Source organism: Pleurodeles waltl, chromosome 3_2, assembly GCF_031143425.1.
Source record: "Pleurodeles waltl isolate 20211129_DDA chromosome 3_2, aPleWal1.hap1.20221129, whole genome shotgun sequence".
NCBI classification, from domain to species: domain Eukaryota; kingdom Metazoa; phylum Chordata; class Amphibia; order Caudata; family Salamandridae; genus Pleurodeles; species Pleurodeles waltl.
Window position 1 is genome coordinate 126,991,724 of NC_090441.1, and position 14,130 is coordinate 127,005,853.

Consider the following 14,130-nt stretch of genomic DNA (forward strand, 5'->3'; position numbering starts at 1 on the left):
GTGGTCAAAATACTCATTTGCCTAATAATTCTGCACTCCCTGTATGTATCCATATGTTAATGCTGCCCAAGCTTGTATTTATGGTTCATTCATGCAAAGCCTTTATTATTATGGTGAGCGATCCAAATACATGTTGGAAGCTCAGACTATATTACTGCCGGTGGTTCAAGTAAAAAAATGTGTACACACATTTGCAAAGTTTTAACAATATGAGGCTACAGGTAATGCTCCAAGAATGCTTTATGATTAGATGCAAATTTCTGCAGAAGCTTGAAAGCAAGATAAACAATTTATTGCTTTCAAAATAAAATGTTCCCAAAAGAATGCAACTAGGAAATAAAACGTTTTGCTAAATTACTGTGAAATTTTCGGTACCATTTCTTGAAGCGTTCAGTAAGATATTTTAATGCATGCTAGTATTTCCAATTAATATTCATAATGGAAAATCAGTGAAACTAGTTTAAAAAAAGATCACGGGAAACATGAAAATAAACACTCACTGGCAGAGCCAATATGTCAGACATTGGTGGTCAGTCTCTTGGTTTTGTTAATAAGTGTCTTATTTTGAAATGGCTTTTGTAAAACTTTATTGTTATGGGAGATGCCAGGTCCTCACCATTGTAAAAAAACATTGGCAAAAAGCAGATATATTTTTTGTCTCAAAAAGCATACATTACCTCAGCAGTTTCTGGCACTGAACAAAACTGCTTTGTGTGCCAATATGCTCCTTGTGAAAGAGCAGACTGCTATCCCTCACAGTAAAATCAGCCAATAGATGGATAGAGAAAGAGATCGAATTTTAATAACAAGCATTTGCAAAGCAATGGGTCTCGTGTTTGCTCAAGTTAGAGCTGTTAACATTGTAAATTCCCAACTGGACATTTCTTGCCACTTAAATTCAAAATGAAAACAGTTGACATAAGCAAGCCAATCCAAAGCGCCACGGCCACCAGGAGCATGAGCGCAAAGGAGAGACACAAAAGGAAAATGAAGTTCGCTCACAGACAAACGTATCGGAAAAAGTGCAATTATCCATGTAACAGGGTCCGACTCCAAGGTGGTGACCAAATCGCTCCAAGGCAGGACAAAAGTAAAGTATTTACCAGTGATAAAGGATTTTTGAAAGGCAAGCACAGGAACGAGTGAAAGAGATGGTCGTGCGGTGGGCATGGTTAAAAGCCCACAGATCGATTTCAACAGGTCAGAGCGCTTGCATGCTCGACCTAAAAATGGAAGGTCTTTGTTAACGCCAGACCTAATTAGGGGTCCAATTGTTAAAGAAAGTCTCAAAAGTGCACCCATGGTATATGTCTTTTCATTAGTGCAGATGCACATATTTTGTGAATTCACAAGAATGTACAGAAGTAGACCAGCAAATCGTACTCCTAGAAAATATTTGTCAATTGTATTTTAGCATGAGCAATTGCATTTGTAGATTTGCTCATGTGAAAATATGGAGTGTTTACAAGTTCACTTTCACTCCAACCACTTTTTATCCAACTCTGGAATAAGTTATACTTCTGCCCTTCTCAGGAGTAAATTTCCAACCTTTTCAAATATGGTAAAAGATTAGAGACGAGATGATGAAAACCCATAAAACATGCAAGCTAGTAGGTTTGTACAGACTCAAAAGGGGATTATAACCCTGGAACTTTTGCTTACAGCTGCCTCCAGGCCCAGTATGTAGATCTGCGGAAAGGTGGCAAAATAAGAAAATTGCTAGCATAATTTCACATCCTACTCTAGGATTACCTTTGGCATAATCAGGGAATTATCAGAGTTCTTAGATAATGAGACAGCTGACATAGTGTGTCGCCGCACTACATGGCACCAAAGGGACAAGTAGATTTTTTTTTTTTTACAGGACAAGTAGATTTATGAAGGAACATGTCCTGTCGACAAGTAGATATTTTATTAAATTCCACAACCCTGTTAGACATTATGTCGTCAACTGAAAAAGAGCTTTAACATCCACTACTAAGAGAGGAGCTTTGGCTCTGTTCGAATATTGAGTCCCTTGAATACACATTTTAATTGGGCAGAAGTTGTATGTTTTCACTAATAAAAAAATAAAAAAAATAAAAAAAAGAGTGCTTGTGTTACACTTTTTCCCCAGTGAGAAAGCTTGTGCTCAACACAATAAGACCACGCTGGTATAGTGACAAGCAACTGATCAAGGCCGTAAGTAGTTCTGTTTATTGTTAAGGTTATAACAAAGGTGAAAAGCAGGATATAATAATTATGAAAAGCATATGATAAAGCTCGTAGACATCTATTTTGTGCAGGGCATCTCATAGATTACCAGGATACATAAGTGTTTTGATGTTGGTTACCTCCCTGTGACACACTCTCGCTGTAGAAGATCAATTCTCAGAATTTCATTTTAGGAAGGGTGCATATTGTTTTGCCAACTGTAATTTTATACATATTTGTAATTTTATGACTTAATACTGCTAGTTCCCTTGTGAGAAAGCCTGTGTTAAAGGCTACAGGAATGATTGGTTCCTTAGGAAAAAAATCTCAGAGTCTAAAAGTCTATTCTTTTTATCTTGAAAATTACTGATAAATGCAGACGGTCTCACGTTTGTTTGTGAACATCATGTGTTAAAGATAATAGGCCCTTAATGACACATTGTTATATACTGCAATAAAACTTGTAAACCGTACTGTGTTTCATTAATCTTCGCAGATTACTGTAGAAGGCAAGGGTTTTGTGTTGGTTTCCCACTCTGATTTCCCACTCTAACAAACCATACGTGCAGACAATTTTAGCTTTGTTAAAACGAGCGGACGTCGATGACAAGCTAATGATAAAGGCCTAAGAGGCCTAATTCATTCATATGGGAAAGTTATGTGAGGTGACAGAAGGTCTGACATGTTTATTATGAAAGGTTATAACAAAGACAGCAAGCTTGACTGATTTATTGTCAAAACCATATGGTAAAGCCAATAGACATTAGGGTGGATTGTCATTCACTGGTTTAAAGATTGTAGACCGGTATTTTGTTACAGGCAACAGGGAGTGGAATTTAATTAAATATCGACTTGTCCATGGGACAGGTTGCTTCATAAATCTACTTGTCCTGTAAAAAATCTACTTGCACCTTTAGTGCCATGCAGTGCGACGACAAATTATGGCAGCCATCTCATTATGTAAGAGCCAGGGTCATTATTATAGTAGGGCTTGAATACTAGCATTTTTCAAGCCCTACTGTAGAAAAGTCCTTATTTTGCCACCTTTCCACAGATCTACATACTGGGGCTGAAGGAAGCAGTAAGCAATAGTTCCAGCACTGGAATGCCTTTGAGTCTGTGCAAACTTACTAAAATGCATGTTTTAAGGATTTTCACCAGTTTTTCTCTAATCGTTTCCCATATTGAGAAAGGTTGGAAATGTACTCCTGCCACTGGATATGCATATTGGTAGGGATTCTTCAATTGATCCCCCAAATTGCCCTTCCACTTTTGAAGTCAGTGAAAAAAACTGTTTGGGAACTTGCCAGAGAACTTTTTTAATAAAGGTCACAAGTTATATGTGGACAACTTATACACAGGTGTGCAATTATTTAAGGAATTGTTCAAAGTGGGCAATGTGCCACGTGTCACAATCTGCTCTAACCATAAAAGTTACCCTAAAGATCTTTCTGCAAAAGGCACAGATTGGAGCCTTGTGTAGTAATGAACTTCTTGCTTTGAAATTTTCAGGCAGATGTCCACAACTAATCACAATGAAATCAATTCACCTGTAACTTTTTGGGGTGAGGTAGCAGAAACGCACAATCCTGTGCACATTTTAGACTACAACAAGCACATGGGAGGAGCAGATACAGAAGACCAAATGGTTGGACCAGTACAATGCTGCCCACAAGTCAGATATCTGGAACAAGAAGGTTTGGCGTCCTTTAATGCTTATGCTGTTTTCAAACACTGTTCGCCAGATTCCAAGGCGAGCTTTGTACAGTTTCAGCAGTCTGTAATAGGCGGCCTTGTTGTAGTCGAGTACGCATGTGTTCCCAGAATCGGTGTGTCTAGATTGAAAGAGCGTCACTTACCTGAATAGATTTCTCCAACACCCAAAAAAGACGTTCTTTGTAGGAGATGGAGAGTCTATGTCCGAAGAGGAGTACAAAAGGAGAGTACTGCCCAGACTGCCCTTCTAAGTCCAGCCTATGTGTACCCACATGTTTTAAATTGCACCATCCGCAACTAAAGTACTGGGAGCAACCATGAGATGAATAAGGAAATGACTGTGTTCTGTATTGCTATATTTTTTCTGTTTAGGTATCTGGTTGGCAGTAGTTTGATCTCCTTAGTTACACCTTTTGTGTATACAGTCATCGTTGGTATTCATCTTCTGCAATAGGTTGGTTCTTTCTATTTAAAAAAATGTGCTGTTTTTAGTTTAGTGTTTTGCTTTTTTCTTGTCTGTGCTTTGTGTGTGTGTAATCTGTTCATGCATTAGAATAAATTATCCAGAGCATTTCTTAATAAACTTCATCAGAAACGAAGGTAAGAAAACAGACAACAATATAACCAGAAATCTGCTAGAGTCACTAAACTATAGCTAATGAAAGTGCTTGCATATTCAAAGCATTACCATGATTAAACCACTGGACAAAATGAAACCCATGCATAATTATGCTTTTACACACCGACTGTGAACTTCAAAGATTTGATATAACTAGAACCCTAGTATAGTCAGAGTCTGGTTTAATCAGGAAAATAGTATAATTATGCCCTTGCTAAAATGCAAAACCTGACATTACGTGAAACCTAACACAGCCAGAGAGACTACCATCAGAGCTCTGATATAATGAGAATGCAGCAAAAATCTGTCACTTACAGGATGGCATCAAATCAGACATATGGATCTGTTACAGGGCAAGCATATTTCTAAAGCATCTCGCCCTGTTGACAAGCAGATATTTTATAAAATAGCCACATCTCTGAGACCAACTGTGGCACCTATCAGGCACAAACATGACACTATTCCATTAGGAAATCGTTTTCCCTAAATGCTAGAAAAACAGAGAGAGATGCGATGAAGCAATTCTGTTGGAATACTGGACTGCTCTGGGATCTAACATTAATTACCTTTTTTGACGACAATGTGTAATCAGAGCAAATATTTGTAAACCTTAGAACCTCACTTCCAGTCTTATCCAGCCAAATTGGGTAGATCTAAGAATGATGGGCATCTACACTTGAATGTTTACTTTCAAAATAAATAGAGATGGTTCTTAGAAGTAAACAGACACACATAAGATAAATGGTAAAGTACACGCAGAGACGGTTCCACACAGAGAAAAAAAATGAAGACAAAATACCTCATGTTTTGAAGGTCCCATAATGAAAATCACAAGGAAAAAATACAATATCTTTTCCAGGTGCATTAGCTAAAATTCCCTACAGAAAAATATAATTAGCTGTGTGTGAAGTGGACATGGTCATGCCAGACTGTGGTCCTTGCCCAACGTAACTCACAAGAGATATCCAATGCTCAGTCTAAGACTGTGAAAAAGCATCCAACTTCTTGGCTCTGGCTTTTGACTACAAACAAGCTGCGGAATCAGCATTGGTCAATTTCTTTCCCCTCAACTTTTTTTTGTACTCTTACATGTGCCTTCCCTTGATCAATTTACTTATAAGAGAAATTTATGGTCGCTTTTTGTTTGTTCTTGAGTGGCTAAAGGAATAACCAAATGTTTAGTCAAAAAAGAAATGTTTACGATTTTGAGGGGGGCAGTAAGCGGGAACAAAAAACCCAGATGGATCCCCAAAATCAGAGAGTTATTTATCTAAGCCAATTAACAATGTCTAGTCTCACTCCAGGATTCCGAGTCAAGCACTAGCCTCAAACGGCCCTTAGCCATCTATAACCTCACTCCCATTCGGGTGGGTCCATTGTAGACATCATTCAAAGATTTACAAACCATGTACATTCAAGGCCTAACTTTTAAAATGTATTTCTCACTGCAAGGAGCATCCCCGGGTCTGACCCTACTCGTAGACTCCCACCATGCTGCATCTGCCACCAACGTTATTTTTAACCACACCCCCGGAGCATCCACTGCAGACTCCATTGCTAGCCTGACAGGTCAAGGAGTGTCCTAACACTGAACCAAGCTTTTGGAAAATCATCTTGAATCAGACAGAGTCTGAACCCACTTTTACAATAACATCCCAAGCTGCATCACCAGCTTTAGCCCTGTTTTAGCCCCACACACCCCCAACCTTGATCTCATAATAATTAGACTCTGACAACAGAAGAGCAGCTACGGTTCTGCTCCAATGCCTAGCCTCCTCCGTGCTTAATTTGAGCCGGTGGTTCTCGGTGCTCAGTAGCTGCACTTAATTATCAGCACCGTCACTTATGAGCTGTTTGCCTAATTAACAGATCAGCACAACAGCAGATGTTTATTGACACAATATACATTCAAAAATCACTAATACCCGTGCCCAGAGCTATTTATATAGCTTAGGGTGCCTGGAATATTCTGAATTGTCACACTTGAAGGAGTGTGATGGTTTGTAGTTGTGTTGGTACTGTCATTGGCAGAGATGTCAGGGGCAATAAGTGGTGCAAACTACAGTGGCTTCCTGACAAGGGCCCTGGCACTCATTTGTTCACAAATTAACCGCTGTCCTCTCCCCCTCACAAGTTTCCAGCACATTGATGTCATGCCTAGCCTCACTGCTTAAAGGGCCACCGATTGCCCGGACCCTATGTGCAGTATCTTACCCTAATGTTGCATCCACAACCCTGACCACATCCCTAGCCTCACACCACTGAGCTACAGCAGCTATGACCCAGCCTCACATGTTGATCCATCTCCAGTACTAATCCCATCCATAGTCTCGCACCCTAGGTTCATCCCCATCCCTGACACTGACTAGCCTGGCACCTCTTGAGCATCACCAAGCCTCATCACATATCTTACGGCCTACCAAATGTTTTCTAAATGTAATGTCCTGGATTCAGATCCACTTTCTGGCATCGTCAGTATCCTCATACCCCATTAATTTTCAGAACTGATCCTATTCATGGCTCACACTAAAAGTACATTTTCATCTCTAGGCTCACACACAGTCACACACCCATTCTGCATATTCTGACCTGTCACAGTCCCTATCCTACCATTCCTAAATGTATCAACTATCTGCGTGGTATGGGACCCACCAGGCTTAACATTTGCTCGAAGATCCAGCTTTAAATCAAAACCCCCACAAAAAAATCTGGACTTTCCCAGGAAGCAAAGGAAAACTAAGGAACACGCTTCAAGTCTACATCAGGAATATCCACTTTGTCTTCAGTGCGGCCATCTGCATATTTATTTAAAACAGGTTTCCTTATGACCACTTCATCGCAATCAGTGCACAGTTGTTTCCAAACACATAGCTTTTAACTGTGCCCAACGATGGCAATCCTGCCAACTACCTTCTAAACTACACACCCGGAGCACGCTCCCAGATTCTCTCATGAACTGCCTAGCTTTGCACGTATGCTTCTGATTCACGGCTGGCTTGGTTCTCCCTTGAACGCTACTTCTCAGTCATTCTATCAGCCAAACATAGCGTCAAGCCCGCTGAAGCACTTATCTATTTCTCCAACACATCCTCCAACTTACTGTACAGATTAGATTAACCATACATGCCACTGCATGCCTCACACTGTAAGGCGGCAGCGCCTACAGCCCGTGCCAGTAGCACAAATGAGCTATACAAATGAAATATAGTGTCACACCATACACGTATGCCTACCCCTGAGCACATCACAGCCTCACTCCATGGGTGCATAGGCAAACCCGATCTAAACGTACTTTCCCACCTGAATAAAGGTCTACTGCTCTGACACTTCTCAAGAATCCCGAACCCTGCGCCTTGCCTATCACTTGGCTATATCCCAAATACCAGAAACCGCACACATTATTTATGTTGTTTTGTCTTCCCATCTGTATAGTCTCATCCCTGCTCCAAACAATTTCACAGTTTCAGAGTGCAATGCTCGTACCGGAACAAGCTCCTTGACAGAGCGCCGGGCAGGTTCCAGCTCGCCCTCCTCCACCTCCATGGGTTCCGGCTCCCGTTCCGGGCTGTGCTCGGGTTCAAGCTCAGTCTCTGACTTCACAGAGATCACCAGGCCCCGCACAGCCGCCATCGCTGCTCAAGGCTACCAACGAGCTTCGGTGGTGACTGGCAAGAGCGCCGCTCATGGAGCAACGAGAGCGGCCGACGGCTAGAGCGGACCGTGAGAACAGGGAGCAGGGACCATAGAGAGAGGGCGGAAGCTAGGACCACAGGACACAGAGAGAGAGAGAGAGAAGTGACAATGCCAGATGTACAAAAACTTGGTGTGTTTGATGTTATAGGCTATAATGTTGCTCTGTCTATAAGATTATTGGCCACATTTAATGTTCACCTGATAAGTGTCTTGCCTAGCAGTTCATTAATGGCATTGGCGACAGGAACAGCTCCAAGTTCATGCATAAAAAGTATCACTTTTAAGAAACACTTCTCGTGCAGTACTATTATGTACTGTATTAAAATGAAAGATTCTAAATGATAAACAAAATAAAACTTTTTTGAATGTTGAAGCGACTTCATTATATTTACGTGTTGGTTGTTGTACTGTGTACATGGCAAACCTTTTCAGGGCTCAGCTCGCACAAGGGTTTTAAGAGCAAAGCCAGACCCTTGGCTCGGATCGCCCTGTTAATTTTTTTAGCTTGTCCATCTCTAGAAAAGAGTTCAGTTCACTACCAGATGTGGCTTGCCTAGGCTACTCTTTTAATTTTGTATATTTTATGTTTTGCCAAATGCTATTCCGTATTACATATGCTTGAAAATATATTTTTTAAAGTGCATTGCTGCCGAGACCAGATCTATTGGTTTTTGGGAAATGATTGCATTTTATATTCCAACGGGGAACATGACTGTAATGCGTCTGACGAGCAGTGGCTTAATATAATAACTGTGGCACTACTGGCCCATGCTAGAATCTGAACTGCATGAAATGAACATTCTGACTTCACGTGCAATAGTGCAGATATGCAATACTGAAGATTAAAGAGGATTGGTAAAATAAAATAGTTGCCTAACTCACACAATTTTGTTAAGCAGGAAGTCACGATTAATCCAGGTTTTCTTGTTTCACTTTATACAAATCAGCCACTAAATGGCCACCTGTCTCACCTTTTTCTTCAAATGTTAATGCTTAGTTTTTACCTCTTTGTGCATGAGGTTAGAGCGAGGTTGGCAGGCAGAAGCCACATGAGGTTAGAGTGAGGATGGCAGGCAGGAACCACATGAAGTTCGGCACAGTTTTGGCTCGAGATTCGTACTGAAACCCATTAGGCAATGGTGTATGCTGTGATGGGTTGAAGCAAAATGTAACTGACACCTAAGTAGTCCAATGGATGAAGAGGGATAAACTAAATCCCTTGTGTATATGAATATATGTATGTATTTTCATATGAACGTTTGCATATTATGATGCTTACTAGGCCAGCCTTAAAAAGTGAGGCGCCATATAACAACTTGTTTGAATTGACTTGTATTGCACATATTTATTGCACTGACAACAAGCATTGGCAAAGCCAATAGGTCTCGCCTATGCAAAATCTATGGGCTTTGTCAATGTGTTTTAAGCCATGTTGCACAGCGCAGCATCTGTGCAACATGGCTGAAAATAAATAAAATAAAAGAGTTATGTCGCAGTCAATGACAGAGTTTGTTTCTCAGCTCCAAGCACCAAGAGGTTGAGTTTTAAGCTGGTCCAAATGCCCTGCAGAAAATAAGTAAATAGTTCTGCGTTAGTTATCCATGTAATTCTATGCTATTTAAGTTGCTTTCACCGCCCAAAGTCCTTATCTGCAGGGCAGTTATTTAAAAGAAGCAGGGATGGGGTCATCTTAACACTATGTGATTTTGGGCAAATCACTATGGGGGTCATTACAACCCTGGCGGACGGTGTTAAAGCTGCGGTAATACCGCCAACAGGCTGGCGGAAAAAAAAAAGGGAATTATGACCCTGGCGGAAACCGCCAACAAAGACAGCTACTTTAACACACCGCCCGCCACGGCGGTACAGACAAGCAGCGCAGCGGTCACCGCCAACAGACAGGCGGAAGACAATGTACCGCCCATAGTATCACAACCCGCCAATCCGCCACCTTTTCCGGGGCGGATTCATTGTGGATAAAAACACGGCGGAAACAGCTTTTGCAATGGGAACACGCTCACCTTAACACATCCCACGAGGAAGGAGGACTCCATGGAGCCGGAACTCCAAATACACCCTGCACTTGTCTTTCTGCTCCTCTACGACCACCATCTACGTAGGCGCCAAAGACAACAGTGAGTATTGCACCTACGACATGGGGGAGGCAAAAGTTAGGGGGACACCCACGAAACACCCCCACCCTTGCATATTACAACATACACACCAATGCATCCACAAAAATCACAGTAACAACCCACAATCCCCCCGGAAGAATGCAAAGACAAAGCGAAATCAGTTCAAACATTGTAATGTATCAATATACATGTCTTGCAAAAATATACAGATATATATGAAAATCAGACAGAAATATATACGTTACGAGAAGTAGTGCAGATATGTACATATCAATGTCTGTGCACCACTAGTCCAAAAATGCATGGGCGAGGCCCACAAATGATACCTGACCACAATCGGAGAGAACACTGCCGGGGCATCAGATAGAAATACTACAGGCACCTCAGGCGGAAGGGAAGGGCGGGCACCTCAGCCGGATGACTGCAAAGCCAGATCCACGACTGGGCTCCATGCCCACTGTGCCATCCTGGGGTGTCCAAAGCCACAGTCTCTCAAGTCTCTACAGTGGGTGGCTTGCCCACTGGACCATCCTGGGGAGTGCAAAGCCACAGTCTCTCAAGTCTATACAGTGGGTGGCTTGCCCACTGGACCATGCTGGGGAGTGCAAAGCCACAGTCTCTCAAGTCTCTACAGTGGGTGGTTTGCCATGGCGGTCTTTGCCCTGTTCAGCGGTGCTTTGCCATGGCGCTCTTTGCCCTGTTCAGCAGTGCTTTGCCATGGCGGTTCTGGACTGTTCAGCGGTGCTTTGCCATGGGGGTCTTTGCCCTGTTCAGCGGTGCTTTGCCATGGCGTTCTCTGCCCTGTTCAGCGGTGCTTTGCCATGGCGGTCTTTGCCCTGTTCAGCGGTGCTTTGCCATGGCGGTCTTTGCCCTGTTCAGCGGTGCTTTGCCATGGCGGTTCTGGACTGTTCAGCGGTGCTTTGCCATGGCGGTCTTTGCCCTGTTCAGCGGTGCTTTGCCATGGCGGTTCTGGTACGGACATTGGTGTGTGACATGACGTTCCCTAGAATGGGCATTGGTGTGTGGCATGACGTTCCCTCATAGCCCACCTGGGCTGTGGCAGCTGGGGCCCTCCTGGGCACTGACTCCAGCGGTGGCGGTAGTCTCCTGACCAGTGACGATACTTGGGCCCTCCTGGGCTATGACTCTGGCGGTGGTCTCCTGACCAGTGACGATACTTGGGCCCTCCTGGGCTATGACTCTGGCGGTGTTCTCCTGACCAGTGACGATACTTGGGCCCTCCTGGGCTATGACTCTGGCGGTGTTCTCCTGACCAGTGACGATACTTGGGCCCTCCTGGGCTATGACTCTGGCGGTGGTCTCCTGACCAGTGACGACGGTGCTGGCGGTGGCGTCCCGACCACCAGGAATGATGCCGCCCTTCTCCGCCGTGATACTCACAACAGGCTGGGCAGACTTTCTCTGGCCCTTCCCCACCTTTGGTGGAGTCACAGCTGACTCTCCAATCTCCTTGGAACCCATGTGAGTTGTTTTCCCACCAGGAGTCTTCACACAGTCCCTTCGTCCACTCTCCAATTTCAGAGCCTTTACAGGGGGTGGGCTGCCAGTGCCTTGGCTCCGGGTCACACTGCCTGCCCTGGTGGCCGGTGCACTCCACATACCTTGTACAGGCACCACTGGTATTGGAGGCTTTTTGGCTGAGGCGCTACGACGGGACTGATGAATTGGAGGGGGGGGGCAAAAAGGTCAACTTTACAGAGGGACAGTTTCTGACGAACACTGGGATGGGTAGTTGGAGGGGGTCTGGGAGTGGAGGAAGAGGAGGTGGTTGTAGGAGGTGTCACTTTAGGTGTTTTGGGTGCAGGTGCAGGTACTGGAGGCTGTCGTGAGGTGAATGGATGTTGGGTGTGTGGTTGCCGGCGTTTGTGTACTTTGGGAGGGGGCGTCACAGACACACTGGGAGAGGACACAGGGGACGTGTAAATGGGAGTGGAGGTGGTGAGTGCAGGTGAGCGGCTTGGGGTGCTGGGTGTCCTTGTGCGATTCATGGTGCCTGTAGATGTGGTGCATGCAGGTGTGTGTGTAGACGAGACTGGGAGGGAGGAGGGAGAAGAGGAGGAGGGGGACACAGTGGAGGCAGTGGATGTTGCTGTCTGTATGTGGGTGAGGCTTGCGTGAGTGCCTGTGGGTTGTGTGGTGCCTATGTTTGCTTGAGCTACTTGTGTGTGCTGACTTGTGTGCATGCTGGTCTGTAGGTGTGCTTGGGATGGGCTGGGGTACAGGGGATTGGGTCTGGGTGGAGGAGGTTGGAGGAGGGAGGCTAGACACAGGGACAATGGCTGCCATCAGTGCTGAGGCCAGAGATTGCAGGGTTCGCTGAAGGACAGCCTGACCAGAATGAATGCCCTCCAGGAATGCATTACCGTGTTGCAACTCTCGTTCTACACCCTGGATGGCATTCACAATGGTAGACTGCCCAACAGTGAGTGACCTGAGGAGGTCAATGGCCTCCTCACTGAGGGCAGCAGGGGTGACAGGGGCAGGGCCTGAGGTGCCTGGGGCGAAGGTGATGCCACCCTCCTGGGTGAGCGGGCACGGGGCGAACGCTGAGGGGCTGCTGGGAGGGCGGTGCTGGTAGGGGAGGTGGCGGCTGTACCTGTAGAAGTGGGGTGCACAGATGGTGCCGCCACCACAAGGGAGCCCCCATCGGCGGATGAGTCCGTGTCGCTGGTTGGTGATCTGGTGGCCGACGTGAAGCTCCCCTCGCCCTCTGTCCCACTGGTGCATTCAGAGTCCGTGGTGTGGCCCTCCCTGGCCATGTGGGATGCAGCTCCCTCGTGCTCCGGTGCCACTGTACCTCCGCCTGATGATGCTGATGTACAAAAGAACAGGGAGAGCAGAAAAGGGGGGGGGGACAGAAGAAAGACAGGTTGAGTGCATGGCATACCGCTACCGTTGGCGGACAAGACAGACACAGCAGTCCCCTGCATTACGCCGTGCTCCTGCCCTCTGCATATGCAATTTCTGGGATATGGCCTACATGGCAATGGTGGACATCTGCACACACGGATGCCACAGGGGCAACTATACCTCGACTTGGCACTATACTGAGGTGAGGTAGAGTGCCACATGTGCTGCATTACAGAGGGGCCTAGTCTTCGTGTTTCTGGCTGGCCTAGGTACACCCACAGGCCTCCTCCCCCACCCAGACCCCTCTACTGCGCGCAAAGTCCGCAGAATGAGGTTGTACTCACCCCCTTGTGTCTGCTGTGATGCCCTCAAGCGCCCATCCAACTCCGGGTAGGCCACCGCCAGGATCCAGAACATCAGGGGGGTCATGGTGCGACGGGCACCCCTCCCACGTTGGCAGGCCGTCCCCAGCGGAGCCTCCGCCATCTTCTTGCTGCAGCGGCAAATGTCCTCCCATCTTTTACGGCAGTGGGTGCCCCGTCTCTGGTGGGCTCCCAGGGTCCGGACCTCCTTGGCGATGGCACGCCAAATGTCCCTCTTCTGGTGGGCGCTGACCTACATGACATGCACAAGGGAAGAGGAACAGTCATTACCAACTGCACCGTCGATGTGAGTGGCCCCCTCCCTACTCTGGCCATGTGGCCCATTCATTCACATGCATTAATGTTCTATGAACTCTGCCCCCTTCCCTCTTCCAACCAGCCCTCTCCACCCAGGCTTAGCCCATACAACGTGCTCCCTGTGTACTAACCTGTTGGTCTGGAGGACCGTAGAGTAGCGTGTACTGGGGGAGGACCCAGTCTACCCGTTTCTCCAACTCCTGAACAGTGAAGGCAGGGGCCT

At 45.5% G+C, this 14,130-nt stretch overlaps 1 protein-coding gene across 1 annotated transcript in view; it reads right to left on the bottom strand.

Annotated features, from left to right (window-relative positions):
- NCBP3 (nuclear cap binding subunit 3) overlaps positions 1-8,197 on the bottom strand; it is a 228,117-nt gene extending 219,920 nt beyond the window's left edge. Inside the window, exon 1 of the mRNA XM_069226975.1 lies at positions 8,012-8,197. Coding sequence (XP_069083076.1) covers positions 8,012-8,158 — 147 coding nt within the window. The 5' untranslated portion in view covers positions 8,159-8,197. The remainder of the gene's footprint in view (positions 1-8,011) is intronic.
- Positions 8,198-14,130: the final 5,933 nt, after the last annotated feature.